The 14,781-nt window shown below is 49.8% G+C and overlaps 1 protein-coding gene across 2 annotated transcripts in view; it reads right to left on the bottom strand.

Annotated features, from left to right (window-relative positions):
- The window catches only part of LOC122391874 (calpain-5-like), a 30,200-nt gene that overhangs the window by 14,828 nt on the left and 591 nt on the right, over positions 1-14,781 (bottom strand). For both annotated transcript variants that reach the window (XM_043386182.1, XM_043386183.1), the window contains exons 2-9: positions 13,941-14,046; positions 13,572-13,666; positions 11,734-11,865; positions 10,721-10,794; positions 9,378-9,512; positions 7,934-8,126; positions 6,974-7,095; positions 6,465-6,542 (exon numbers count right to left, since the gene is read on the bottom strand). In XM_043386182.1, coding sequence (XP_043242117.1) covers positions 6,465-6,542; positions 6,974-7,095; positions 7,934-8,126; positions 9,378-9,512; positions 10,721-10,794; positions 11,734-11,865; positions 13,572-13,666; positions 13,941-14,016 — 905 coding nt within the window. In that variant the 5' untranslated portion in view covers positions 14,017-14,046. The remainder of the gene's footprint in view (positions 1-6,464; positions 6,543-6,973; positions 7,096-7,933; positions 8,127-9,377; positions 9,513-10,720; positions 10,795-11,733; positions 11,866-13,571; positions 13,667-13,940; positions 14,047-14,781) is intronic.

The following is a 14,781-nucleotide window of genomic DNA, read 5'->3' as shown; positions in this document are numbered from 1 at the left end:
TCGTCAATAACTCCCGATTAAATTGAGCTAGCGAGTCGAGAAAGCCACCAATGGACTCAGGAAGACTTGCCGAATCGAATGATATGCAACATGACCTCCTTCAACCAACTTCGTGATCTGGAGGACTCTGACCTGACCTTGACCCACGGTCAACACCTTAAGTTAACTTCAGTCGAACAAAAAGTATACCATTCGACGCGCCTGAGTGAGGCGAACATGATGATACCAAAATTGCGGCTCTGCGGCATTTTTTCGCGAAGTTATTAATAAAAATGAATCCGCGCCTGGGTCACTTGACCTGACCTCAGAGGTCACAGGTTGGCCTGACCGAGACCTTAAAATCGGATACCAGTCGCTGCGTCTCGTAACGGCGCACACGCTCGTTTTTTTCCGCGGGGCTCTAGCTCCATCAGGGGCGAAACAGCGACGGGGGTCGTACCCCCCCCCCTTCGGCCGGCGCGTATTTTGAAAACCAAGAAGTCCGGCGAGGGGTAAGTGTCAGTTTTGGAACCAGAGAACCCTTTTCAGTGGATCCGAGCGGCGCTGGGATTAAATTCGCGCTAAACTGGTGTTCGGCCACACTGTGCGGTGTGCGGAGTCGTATACTGAACTGACTCCAATAAATAATCGGTGCATGACAGACATGCTCATCTGCGGCTGTGGAGCTTACTTCAAAGCCTGACAACGTCAGAGGCGCTCTGTTTTTCTGGCAGGCAATGATACATCGATCTCAGAAGAGCAGTTTACCACCATGCGTCTTATCAGTCACTTTAACGAACACATCTATCGATGGAGCCGAACATCAAAGGCTCACAGACCATGCACCAAATCAGTCGTCAAACCGTGCCTCGCTGAACTATACCATCCTCGGAGACTATATCAGCCTCAGATGCACATACCATCACGTTCACATCAACACCACACGGGTGTGTGCCGGTGCGGTGCGTGCTGGTATTTCAACCACGCCGGGCGGTGTCGTGTGCCGTGTAGGGGAGAGTGGGGTAATTTGGCCGCTTTTTTTTTAAACGATGTAACTAAAAATCGACAACACATTTCTGCATTTTCTCAACGCTGACAGGTGTGGCATACATTTTACTTTCTTGGACAGTAAACTTGAAATGATTGAGTAACTACTTATATTGAAATTGGGGCGTATTACAAAGGTCTGCAAAGCGGCCAAATTGCCCCACTAGCAGGGTTATTTGGCCGGGTGTGTGGGGCAATTTGGCCGGTGTTAGTTTGAGGCCATGATTTTTGTTATAGGCGAGTCAGCTTCACATTCAGCAATGATGCGTGTCCTACGACGCATTTGAAGCATTTTGGAGGTTGACTCAGCCGTCACAGGGGTCGAAAATAGTCAATAATAGCTTCTCTAGATGCGATGACAGTTTTTTACGAATAACTTTTGAGGTAATAAAGTTAGGCCAAAACTAAAAACACCATCGTAATTCTCTCGTCATTCCGCATCGAAACATGTATGTGTTGACCTCGAGAGGTCAAGGTCAAGGTCAAGGTTGGCTTCAGGTCACGTTACCTCAGGTCGCTTGATCTCAAGGTTACGTGAGTTCAAGGTCATCATGTATATCATTCGATGCGCCTTGACGAGCTGAACACAATGAGACCATTTGCGCGGCTGTATCTTTTTTCGGTAAATATTTATTAGCAAAAAAGCGTTAGGTAACCTTTGATGACGTCACATGCCCTTACCATGCCCGTCCTTCACATGCCCGTCCAATAGGAAATATGGCATCAAGGTAGTCAAAGTTGGTCATGAATTATGTCCTTTATGGTATAATTGACCATGACAACTCGGCCGTCCCAGCATAGTGACTCTTAGCGCACCGGCCAAGTTGCCCCGCTAGTCCCGGCCAAATAACCCCACATTGCCATTCTGAAAAAATTTGTCTATGAAGTCGTCATGGCTGTACAGAACTAGATGAAATTGCTCTTGGAACCGCTGAACACCCTCAAAAATAGTGCTATAATGTTTTACTTCGTTTACAGCCCAAATACTACATGTTATACAAATTTTTAAACGGAAGTAAATGTTACCATTTTCTAACGTAATTCACCTTTTATTAATTTTGAATAAAACTAAGAGGGGGAAAGTTTTGACATTTCTTCTCGAGTTAGTGCTGCCGATGACAAATGAATAGAGACTAAAGTTATTTCATTCACTTTTATCAGCTTTCGTACAGGTGGGGGCGGCCAATTTACACCACCGGCCAAATTACCCCACTCTCCCCTAACACGTGCAGTGACGCGTAACACGTGCCGCGCCGTGACCGTCACCTGGGCGGTAGGGCGGGTAGGCGGACCGGCCCCCGGGGCGGTGCCACCGACTCCACCGGGGGCATCTCCAGAGGAGGTGGACCGCCGCCAGTGACCACACTGTAGATACGGGCTGAGTCAGGGTGCCGCCCACACTGCCGACGCCACATCCGCCATATATTCTTCTCAGTTGTCGTAGGCTGGTATAGACGCAGTGAATAAATATAACGACAACACTTTGTTGAACAAATGCAAAAAAGGTCCATGCAGATATTTCAATGGGTATTAGAATGTTTTTACCACCACTTCAAGTCAAACTGCTGATTATCAAATAAGAAACTAGCCAACTTTCGACAGAACGTGATATGACGACTGCAGTGCGCCGGTTTTCATTCTGATTTCCGTTTCATTCCCGCATCCCCCACTGTGCGCCGGCGTACCTGGCCGGCTCGGCTGTCCGCCGTCCGTCCGCCGGCGGCAGCGGCGTCTTGTCGCCCTCCTCCAGGCCGTTGAACAGCTCACTGATGCTGGGAGAGCCCAGGTTGGACTTCTCCGGCGGAGGGGCGCTGACGCAGGATCGCATAGAAGGCAGAAACCGGCAGCGGCCACAGGTCAACAGGACGCCGATGTTCGCAACTGATTCACGAAATCAACGTAAGGTTTAGGAGATGGCAGCATCAATGCACCGACACTGAATGTTGTGTCATTTACCCTTCGCATCTCATACATCTTCGCTCCATGTTTTGGAAATGGTCGCTACTCTTGACTGTATGAGCTCAGTGGAGGAAACTCTATCGAACTGTCTACCAATACCTGACCTCAGAGCGGCGTAGGTCCCCTACCCACGGCCCTGAAACTCACCACGCTTCATTGCTAGCCTACCTGGGTTGGACGAGAAGCGGGGGCGGCAGGGTCCCCCTTTTCCCGGGATCGGGGGCACCGGTGAGCGAACTCCCCTTACCTGGGTTGGACGAGGAGTGGGGGCGGCGGGGTCCCCTTAGTAGGAAGCGGGGGCGCCGGCGACCCGTGGCCAGAGTCGCCCGCGCCGCTGCAGGCACCCAGTCACAGGAATGGTTAGCGGACGAGCCAGTCACAGAGAGCACAGGTGGTGCCTGAATTTGACTTGATCAAATTAGAATAACGACTTGGTGCGCTGGCGTCAGCATCGTTGAATAAGATGAAAATACCCCGAATAAATATCGATATCGAACGCAACCCAATAATTAAGTATTCCAGGGCATCCTTTCGCTCTCTAATGAGTGCTGATGTGCTCAAAATCGAACATCGGGCTTGCCTATTGCGCTTCAACTGACCTGTCGTCTTCATCCTCGAATGGATTTCCAGGAGCTGGCATGCTTGTAGAAAACAAAACCACGCACGTTGGTGCCGATTAGACGAATGAAACACGTGAGCATTGAGTGAGAAGTGTTAAACTATTCAACGCATCAAAAAAAAAAAAAAAGATTTAGCCGACACGGCTCTCACGGGAATAAATCCGAAAATACATGAAAGGATGCATGACGCATGAGAAATTATCACTGTATATGAACTCAGCCATAATAAGCCAATACAACCCAGAGTTATTCAGATAATCCGAGGTTCATGAGCCAATGTATCACGGCTAACAATGAAGTAATAATGAGGTGCCAATAATCCCCTCCTAATACAGACGTAAACATCACGCAAGTACCGTCGCCAATCCATACTAACCTGGCGGCCGGCGTGGACTCCTCATAGAAGGGGTTCTCGGGTGACAGCTCCGCCTCGGTCGACTCTCTCGGGGAACACAGCAGTGCCACGGGTCACACACGGGGCGGAGCACACCGGCACCCGGTGACACAGACCGACAGACGAACGATCTACCCACCAGCAACACACTGAGTCCCGTGCGTGGTGAGAGAGGAAATCGTGAATCGTGCGCACTCACTGCACATTATGGTGTTTATCGAATGGCAGAAAACGCAGGTGGACGAGCGAGCCATATACGACGGTGCGTGCGCACTCTCTCAAACTTAAAGTGTGGATATCTCAAACATACTGACCGGTGACTGCGAAAGTCGACCTTCAGGAGACCACAAAATGGACACAAAGTAACTGGTATGTCTCAAGGTGTTATAATGCGTCCGAACGCAAGCATCAGAGTGCTGAATCCATAAACTACGTGAGTGCTGTGAGGAAAACCGTCGACTTTGTGGAAAACAAAACCCAAATGGAATGAATGCGTGCTGAAATGTATGATGAAATATTTGAGAACAAAACTTCAACTACCGACGAAACTCTCAAAGCTAAGTAAACAAACAAGGAGACCTATACAGACCAGGCAGTGGCAACAAAACCAACCAATTTCACCATGTAAGATACGGACCACCCAAAACCAATAGGCAACGAACTTCACCGGCCACAATCCAAACTCTGAAACCATCCAAACTCAACAAGAAACGACTTCCCAAACTCAAACAATTGACACGCCGGCAGTGAACGATCCAAATCAATCTGGCTCCCTCCCACTCTCACACCCGCCGGCATTCCCCGGATCGTCAACCCCGTGCTGGGTGGATGATCACAGCTCCGCCGGTACCTGGGCAGGGCGAACACGCGCTTCTCCTCCTTCTCCGCCAGCCAGGCGGCTGCCGGCGGACTCATCAGCTCCCGGTACACCTGACGAGCCGGGGTCGGCACGGGCGGAGTCTCCGGCCGGCCGGCCGCGGCCCGGCTGTGCCACTGGCGTACGAAGTTGGGCGACAGTTTCGGCGGCCCCACCGGACCGTCTGGTGGTTGCAGCTGATTCCTGGGACGGCGGTGACACACGGGAAGTCGGCCGGGGTGGGAAGGTGGTAGTGGGCGGTGGTTGGAAGGGTGACGATGGCCCTGGTCAGCGAGTCAGTGAGGTTTGTGAGTTAGAGTTGTGAGAGTCTGTGCGATGCTTACTGGGGACGGTGGTTAGCCGTCAGTGTTCACAGGGCCGGAAGCGTCACAGCACAGTGCACTTAGCGGACAGTGTGTGGGACGTCAAACCAAGCTCACAGCGATCGGTGCATCGTCTCCGCATCCTGGTATTGCGGTTACAGAACGACTATGGGGTTGACACACAACATTACACAAAAAGAGCGTAAATACACCTACAAAATCTGCATGAATAGCGAACGTGACCTCGTCCACGGACCACGGGACACGTTTGCTTGTATCGAAACCGACGCGCTACCGCTCCACTAGGGAACTACAAGCATCTGTTCGGTCCGATAACACAAACACAGCTGACTGTGTCAGGGATAACCTTTAGACACCGGGTCATTGCAACACAGGGGCACAGATGGCGGGTTTTGTATCGCTGGTTATGAGGTGGCTCAGGGTATCCAGCACAAACTCAGCTTTTTATGCCGGTCAATGAAATACGCCCCTACAAGCATTTCATCTACTTATTGAGTGGATTCTTGGACCGGAGGGTTTGTAAGAAAAAAACTTACGAGGCGAATATACCTTTCGCTTATATCATACGATTCATAAGGAAAGGAAATTACTGCTGGTACTCTAATCCTGAGTACGTTTTGAGGTAGGTCGAGTATGGATGAAGGTCATACATCAAGTAACTGGGTTAAGGGTATGACAACCATAATCCCCTCCCCTCCCCGGCATCCAGCCATGCTGTTAGTAACACTCCCCACGCCCCGTTCCGTTTCAACTCGTGCATCTATTCACGGGCGCACTGATCGGCCGGGAGGCATGCAGCCGGTCGGCTCAGTGCCAACTCGACGGGAATCTGATCGCCCGGTTCGCACTCAGCACATCTGCCCCGTGCTGCTCAGTGGTCAGTTGGTGGTCTGTTCACCCGACCCCAGCGGTCATCAGACGGTAGCCAGCGAGTCAGTCAATCAAATGACTTAGGTACACACGCCGCACAGTATGGCTGTGTAAACCGGCTCTTGGCATGACAGTCTGAACAGCTGGCACGGCGCTCCAGTCAGCTGGTGGTCCAGTCAGCTGGCACCACCGGCCAGCCCGGGGGCAATACCCGCACCCTCCCTCTCCCATCCCGCCCAATGCACAGCGCTCGCAGCCGTCCCAGGGTGCGGTATTCTCAGGCACTCGCCGTGGGCTCCGACGGCTGCGGCGGCAGACACGCACGGTCTCAGGCAGTACCGCCGTACCACGGTACCGCAGTACGATGGTACGGAGGTGGGTACTCGGGTACTCACCCATCGCTGAAGGGGCCGTTCCATTCCTTCTCGCCCCAGGGGTTCCGCAGACGCACCATGTAGATTTTCTCCCGGCCGCTGAACCGGGGACAGGGAGCGGTCAGTAAAAGCCGTAGGAAGTAAATAGTAGAGAGAGGCACAGACACATTAAAATGAGTGCTAACTGCCATTTGAGGGTTTATTTAAATTTAATAACACTTTTCGAAGTTCCATAAGTTCAAAGCAAAATGATAACCATCGAATTACCATATTCAAGCATCATACTGCCTACAGTTAATTAATAGTCAGTATGACTGCAAAGTGCTTCGTATTAGGCCACGAGACAGTTTACGACGACTGCGCAAAATGAAACATTGTCCGTTAGGGACGTGGGCCTCAAGTAAATGCACCATTCCAGCTCGGGCATAATAGTCCCTTATCGCGTCTCAGAATACCCAGGGTTCACATTCCCGCCAAACCTTCCGCTTCCCCTACGGGCCTGATGGTGCCCGATCGTCGGACAGACTCACGTGAAGAAATTGACGAGCGTCGTGTTGCCGATGGGTACCTTCTTGATGGCCGTGATGCCGTAGGCGTGTCCCTTCACCAGTCCGAGCTCAGTGCGCTGCTCCACTTCGGCTTTACTGCGGGCCTGTGCCGGGACGAGAGGTGGATCGGTCAGCGCAGGTCAGGGAAGGTTGGGTCGGGTTAGAGTGTGTAGGCCATTCGTCAGGTCATGTTCGATTTAGTGGAATGGGTGATGATGTAATCTCCTAAAAAGAACTTCTGAGTATCTGTCGATACACGTGTTCACGTATTTTCCAATACGCGTGTTCGCGTATTGACCAAACAGCTTCAGCGTCTCTGACGCGGCGTCAACAACAGCCGCTAAGTGGATGCCCGCGCTCCGCAGTCAGTCAGGCAAGGAATGTCAAAACATCTGGTTCACTTACCTCCGGAGCGGTCAACAATACTAAATTGAAGTAATGTGGCGGTATTGTGTAATTACAGTTAAAAAAAAAACACACACTTCAAATTACGATGAAAAAGTCACATATGAATCAAAATATGAAATATGAGGGGCTTAGGAGTCGCCGACTAGTGAGGCCATTTGGCTGACAGAAGTCTGAAAAGGCGTCGCCATGTCTGGAAGCGTCATACCTAGCCAAGTTACCAGGATAAACAGTACGCAGAGGCACAGGCAGCCGCAGCGGCTCAGTCTAAATATTCATGCACCCTGAGTATGTTGCTGAAGCTCCTCGTGTGTCAGACACCCACGTATGTGCTTATCCAGGGGCGCGCCTCATGATGTAATACTTTGTCGGAAATACTGTTCACGGACAATGGGATGCGTCCGTCTTTCCATCTTGTGCTAGGCTTAAGTTAGCTGCTCCAGCACAGACTTTGCTTCGTCCCCTCCATTCATAGTGCCTATTATACCTCTACCGCCCCACCTCCTTCTAAACCGTTCCGCCGGGGCGAGCACTCACCGCCACGGCGGCACACATGAGCGCGTAGTCGTCCATCTCCCTGCGCAGCTGCTTGAAGAGCTGCGTCTTCTTGGTGTCGTCGGAGCGGTAGCCGCCCTCCAGCAGGTCGATGGTGGCCGACACTCCGGAGGTGAAGTCCACCAGCGCGTCGCACAGGTTGCCCCCGTCCAGAGACTCGTACGAGGTGTTGATCCTGCGCACGGCGAGGAGTGAAGTATTCGATGTCATTTTTAGGGTCGTTTGGGTCAGTTGAATTAAGGGTGGGGACCATCATTTGAAGTTAATGGTGACCGATATGTGAGAAACGGAGATAAGGTGATATTCGTTACCGGTGGAACTAGGGGTAATAAAGACCGTTGCAAAACAGTTGTGAAAAAGCATGCTTAGAATACTGATCAATCGAACAAACGCCATCGTCCTTGCACACGCGTGAAACGAACGACAGCGGTGCTATATAACAGCTAAAACGTGACGTAATAATGGTAAAATAAAATAGCAGCCCTTTGCATCATTGTTAACATCATACAAAACTTGTCATCAACGTGTCACCAGCGTGTGTTTGAATGAGCTTATCGTAATCCTCTTTCGTTGTTGATCAATACGATTACCCGGTGCACGGACCACAGTTCCAGTTATAACTGGATCAGCCCGCTGTTCCGGCCACCGGTCTTCATTTGTCAGTGTACGCTGGCATCGATCCATATCGAAGGTATGCCGCCGGCACAACATAACAAACCGACGCACAAAGCCGTGGGCATCGAGCCCCTCACAAAGAGCAGTCGGTATCGAATCAAAGGCGATGTATCAAGCTATCGAAAATCAGACTACAATCAGAGAGTGATAGTGTAATACGGAGATCATAGGCGTTGAACTCGGGAACGTCGGGAAACTACCATTTCTTACACTGGCATACCAATCTAGATTGTGTGTCAAACGGCGGTCGAGGAAATAGGTACGCCGGGTATTACAAAGAGATATGAAACATACCCACGCTTGATGACCTTGGTAAGTGTTGCACAACGCAGCTTATCGTACTGCCTACATAATACTAACCGAGGACTGACGTCAGCCGCCTTCGACGCGCTTGAGCACGTCGTATCAACTATCTCGCGGAACGACGCAGTAGGAACGTCGCAAGCGAACCAGTTATCTGCCCTTTAGTTTTTACTCTCCCGTGTGTATTGCCTCATTTGCCGGTTTGAGTGGTACACCAGCCGATTACCATCAGGGACCTATTATTTGAATCCCGTCTGTGTGGTATATCACACGCCAACATAACGCGTGGGAATTAAAACCCACGGCACCGCCCACCGTGCTCACAGCCACACGCCTGTGAAAGAACCCGGGAGACAGGGGCGTACTAGCCTGACTGACTGATGTGGCTAACGTGATACCGAAGTAGGGCCTGGACAGCAGAGAACACCAGTTTGATGCATGCACTCACTTGGCGTATGCCTTCTCGAGGAGCGCCGACCAGAACTCGCTGCGCTCCCGGCTGTGTGTGTAGATAAGCTGGCCGTGGACGGTGGGCAGCTGGTCGTCAATGACCACATCCACCCACTCGCCGAACCGCCAGAACCTGAACCACAGACCACGGAGGCGTCACGAATACGGTCAGAATATACTACCAGACAGACGCGCACACCCCACACATGGCCGGTAGGGGACACACTTATATCGACCACCAGAAGCTCAAAACTCGAATTTCATTGAAAACGTCACAAAAAAGTTTGTGAAGTGCATTTATATGCAGCTAACTCAAGATGAGTCACTTAAAATGGATAAACTTCACCATATAAAGCCGATCCTTGAGGTTTTTATAACCTCTTCGAATTAGAAACTGCATTAAACCAACTATGCCACCGCCACGACAGATTTCTTTTCAGCAATGGCAAAACCAGGATCTACGTTAGATTATTTGATAATGTGAAGATGTGCACTGGCCATTATTCCGCTTGATTTTAAAAATGACACAAAACGGCATAGCATAGAACAATCGCCTTGAGAAGTAATATGCGGCTCGCCCAACCATGCTATTCGTTGCGTCGCGGCAGCCTTGAGTTCCTTGAACCCGCTCTATGCATCCATCGATCGTGCCGGTACAACTGCACAGGGTCGTGGCAGCACGCTGAGCTGACGTCATACCCCTCCGTCTATCCTGACGTCATACCGCCGGTTCTAACTTTATACTCACAGCCCTGTATCGGCCTTGGGCGGGGAGGGTGGCGACTGGCGACCCCATTCCTGACATCACCCCCCCCCCCCCGTTCACGGCTAGCGAGTAGGCGCTTATGGGAGGGGGGAGGGTAATGTCCGGGCCCATTCAATGATCGCACGCCGGTATCGACCATGTGCTACTGCCTTGGAGCGGACCTGGGACGGGCTCACACAGTCACTGCTCGTACCTGTCGCACGGCGTGCTGTTGGATGGCGGGCTGGCAGCAACAGCCCGGTACACAAACACAAACGCAGACACGCATACAGACACACACGCAGACACGAACGCACAATCAGACCGGAACACACAACGATACTAGGGCCGCTCGATACCGGCTGCCAAGTCGGGGCTGATGAAAGTCACGAACCAAATAATTATCGTAAGACAGCCGACACCCACGGAATAACGGGCGGTGTGAGAGTGAGGAATTACAAAACAAACGAAAGATTGGACCGACAGCAAGCTAACCAGAACGCACACGGGAACAAAACGAGAACACCTGATTTCCTGGAGGAAAACTCAGGGACCAAATTCTGAGTACAGCACTTCTGAACACTGCACTCACTTACCGGAAATGGAATATGCCGGCGTATCGTTTCGGATCCTCATCGCTGTATTCCTGTTCTTCATAGTCCGGGATCACCTATAAATAAAGAGAAACATTACTTGGTACGACTTGGCGTAATGTAGAACAATGATTGCGTAATGACTTCCCACAATTAAGTCTCTCTTAAAGGGACTATCCCACCTTCTAAAATGTTGTTAAAACCAGTTAAATTGTGCCCGACTTTATAGATTGGATGACCAGGAACACGGTTCTGGCATTTATTTTTCATTAAACATCTTAGGCTTCCCATATTCCAAACACAAACTTTCAAATATGTGACGTCACAGCCCAAAATTACCTCCTTCCCCAGGCCACATTACTGTCATAAAGCTGATACTTTTTACTCTGTAGGCACCACAACAAAGTTCAGACCAAGTTTTAAGCGATTTTTCAACGAACAAACCCATTTAAATCAGAATGACTAAACGAGGTGACGTCACACTAACGGTCGCTCCATGTTGAAGATAGGGCCTTGTACAAGGCCCATTTTCAAATGAAGGGAACGAATTTCTTCAACACCAAGAGGTCGCGGGGGTTGCAACCTAGATAGATATAGGTTTCTGAACCTCGCCGCAAACTTGGCTATCTTAACTCAAACCCCATGTTAAAGGTGGGATAGTCCCTTTAAATAATTATTTCCTCCAAAGTTACTTCATTCCTATTAATTATCTAATACTGGAAGCATTTAATCCTCTATAAATGTGTCAGCGCCCGCCGGGAGATGCCACTACTAGGATATAATGGATATATGTAAGAATCTTATATACATTGGGCAGAATATATTCACCGAGCAGATATTCACCGAGCAAGCGCTGATGTCTTTTGCACGTGGTCCGTCGTGAAACGCCCACCAACGCTACATGCTCGTACGTTACCCGTTACCGCAAACCTCGCGTCCGTTGATAGCTTATGTCGGTTCGTGACCTCACACCCCAACCAGTCAGTCAGCCGAAGGTTTCCTTCCGGCGCGCTCACCTTGTTCCAGAGCACCTTGACGCCGGCCAGCACCGAGCACGCGGCCACGAACCAGCAGTTGCCCAGCTGGCCCTGTGTGACGTCACCCGTGCCGACGCCGTCCACGAACAGACGAGGCTTCTCGCAGATCTCCTGCGTGGAGGGAGGGCGCGTGAGGTCGGCCAGGGGCTGACAGAAACAAGCAGGACGGTATAATCCTACTGACGTAACATATAACTAGTTAGTTGATGGTGGACAATTCGTGTGCTTCAGTACAGCTTTCGCTGATAGAGCTGCATCTCGGGTTTTAGTTTAACGTCAAAGAGGCGGTATAAGTATCTGAGTCATTCACAGCCGCCGGCTCAGCACCTCTGCGGCAGCTGTCGCGCGACCCGATGAGTCGAGCGCAGCGATAATGACGTCAGATATGAGTCAGTCGACAGTAAACAGAGCGTGCGCTCCACCGTGGTCCCGCTCACGGCACGATGGGAACTAGCGGCGTGCACTGACGGATCTCATACGGCGGGCGGCGGACGCTGAGCGCCCGGCCCACTGCCAGCACTCGTCCAAAATGGCTCACATAGCACAACTGGGTTTTAACGCAAAGTTTAAAGCACCGTCGGCTGGAAACTGCACCGCCGCAGCACCGTAGTCCGGAGAGCTGTACCGCCGCGGAACCAGCAGCCTGATGGCTTTACCGTCCCAGCACAGACAGCCCGCGGGCTGTACCGTCCCTTCCCCGTGGGCCCGGGGGCTGTACCGCTGTACTATTTTGTTTACCTGTATTAACAAACCGCCGGTGGAAACCGGAAGAGAGAACTGACTCGCCATCACATTAAGCAGCACTTCAGTAGGTGCTAAGTAGGCATCGGTAAAAAATACCGATGTAATGGATGCGTAACCGATATCCCACTTATCCGCGTGCTACTAGGGTTGACTATTAAGTAATGGAAGTGCCTTAAGCAATTAAATGTTTTTGCACGTGCACACATTTTGTTGGTGTCATTTCATGTGCCGATGTTTTTTCTATCCAATGGTGAAAACCACATGTCCTTAGCTACTTTTTGCTATAAGCTATCGTCGTTGTCCCAAGAGACCACCCGAACCTGTGGCGCACCACCTGGCAATGGCCAAAACCGCGCCAGCGCCGAGTGCAAGGTCATTACAGCTCAGTTTGTCGTAGGGAAAAGGCCTACCAAGATCAGAAAATTTATTTTTTAAGTGTATGGAGCGACGCAGCCTCCCCACAGACGATATGTCGTGGTTTCATCGGTTTGAGAAAGAAAGCGCCGATCAGTCTTCTGGCGGCGTTCCAGGAGTGGGTCATGACGAGGCTGGAACGGTGTGTGATGCTTGAAGGCGATTATGTGGAGTAGTGTATGCTGTCATTTATCTGCCTATGTGTATTTTTTTATGAAAATATAGCAATTGTCCATTGTGTAGCCATAACAATAAGCCAATAAGCTCTGATGACCTCGCGCTGGCGCTTGGCGCGCGATTTTGGCCATTGCCAGACTCATTTTTCATGGTGCGCCGCAGGTTCGGGTGGTCTCTTGGGAAAACGACGATAGCTTGAAGCAAGAAGTAGCTAAGGACATGTGGTCTTCACCATTGGATAGAAAAAACATCGGCGCATGAAATGACACCAAAAAAATGTGTGCACGTGCAATAACATTTAATTGCTTAAGGCACTTCCATTACTTAATAGTCAACCCTCGTATTATTGGATGAACATATTATGACCTGTTTTTGCCAATGCTAATAAACAGCCAAGGCCGTTGCATTTGCTCAGCATGCCAATCAAATATTTCGCATCGTGACTAACACCTCATCAGCGACCAATAACCCCCAGTACTCACGTGCGGCCTCTTCCAGACCACGTTGGCCGGCGGTACGCCTTTGGGACTGATGGAGCGCGCGGCCGCGGGGAACTCCGAGTCGGTAAACAGCACCCCTGCCGGGACCGGAGACGGTGACCAAAGGCAGTGCCGCGATACTACACGGGATACAACCAAAGCTTTGCGACCGGCACAATACCAGTAAACAACCAAGTTGCAAAGGTTGCAAACAGCCATTCTGGTACATACTTGTGCATGACATCATAATGAATGACTGATCATAGTTTGATGCCATTTTACATTTTAACCTATTCATACCTTTATATTCAATTACATCACCATGCATAATGTTTATGTTGACAATAACAAATAATCCACTGGTAAACTTACCTGCCCCTTGACACTTTTTCTTTAGTTTATCATAGTCTTGGCCTTTGAATTTTTTAATGCTTGAGAACAGGCCCATCTTGTCTCTTGATCTTGTATAAAACAGTGGCTAAAATGATAAAAACTTGTTAGTTTATTGACAAAATACAATAGCATGAAAGCAATCATGAAGCACAGTGCATAGTGAAGCCAAGCAATTACAAGTGGAATTATTCTGTCATCATTTTTTTTTTTTTTACAGGCTTGCATGTGACCAAGTTTGTGATAAAGGAGACTAATAGTCAATAGGGTCACAAAGTGGGATTCACCAAACACTTGTGGTGCATTTCAAGCCTCAAGGTTTTCTTAAGCAAAGCCTGCTTTATGCATAGATTTTAAGTGGACCACTATTTGCAGTGAGTAGCAGGTACTGGTATTGAGTCTCTCAGTTGCATTGAGTTTCATAATACTGCTGCAGGATGTAGTCAAACCCAGTTCTTTGTGAATTCTACTCCTTAGACTTGGCAAGTTCTGATCATTGTCCACATACACACTCACTGCTTAGTTTTCATTGGTTCTGCAATCTGTGTCAGCAACAGTCCCAGCACAATACATTTCCAATACACTTTCAGGCAGAACATATGTGGTGATATTTCAATAGTTGGAGAATGGTCTCTTGACCAGCTCTTGGGTTAGGTGTAGCTAGCTCCTAACCCAAAACCACAAAGCAAGTCAGGTATGTTGATTTTCAAGTGAATTGAAAGTCAAACTGATCTTTTCCAGGATCAAAGTATAATAAGTTGAGGTTGAATCAAACTACATGTGTTTACCTACATCAATCTCAAATCCAAGGCCAGTTTTACCA

This window comes from Amphibalanus amphitrite, unplaced genomic scaffold (genome assembly GCF_019059575.1).
Source record: "Amphibalanus amphitrite isolate SeventyFive unplaced genomic scaffold, NRLGWU_Aamphi_draft 000459F_arrow, whole genome shotgun sequence".
Lineage (NCBI taxonomy): Eukaryota > Metazoa > Arthropoda > Thecostraca > Balanomorpha > Balanidae > Amphibalanus > Amphibalanus amphitrite.
This window is presented reverse-complemented; position numbering and strand designations above follow the sequence as displayed.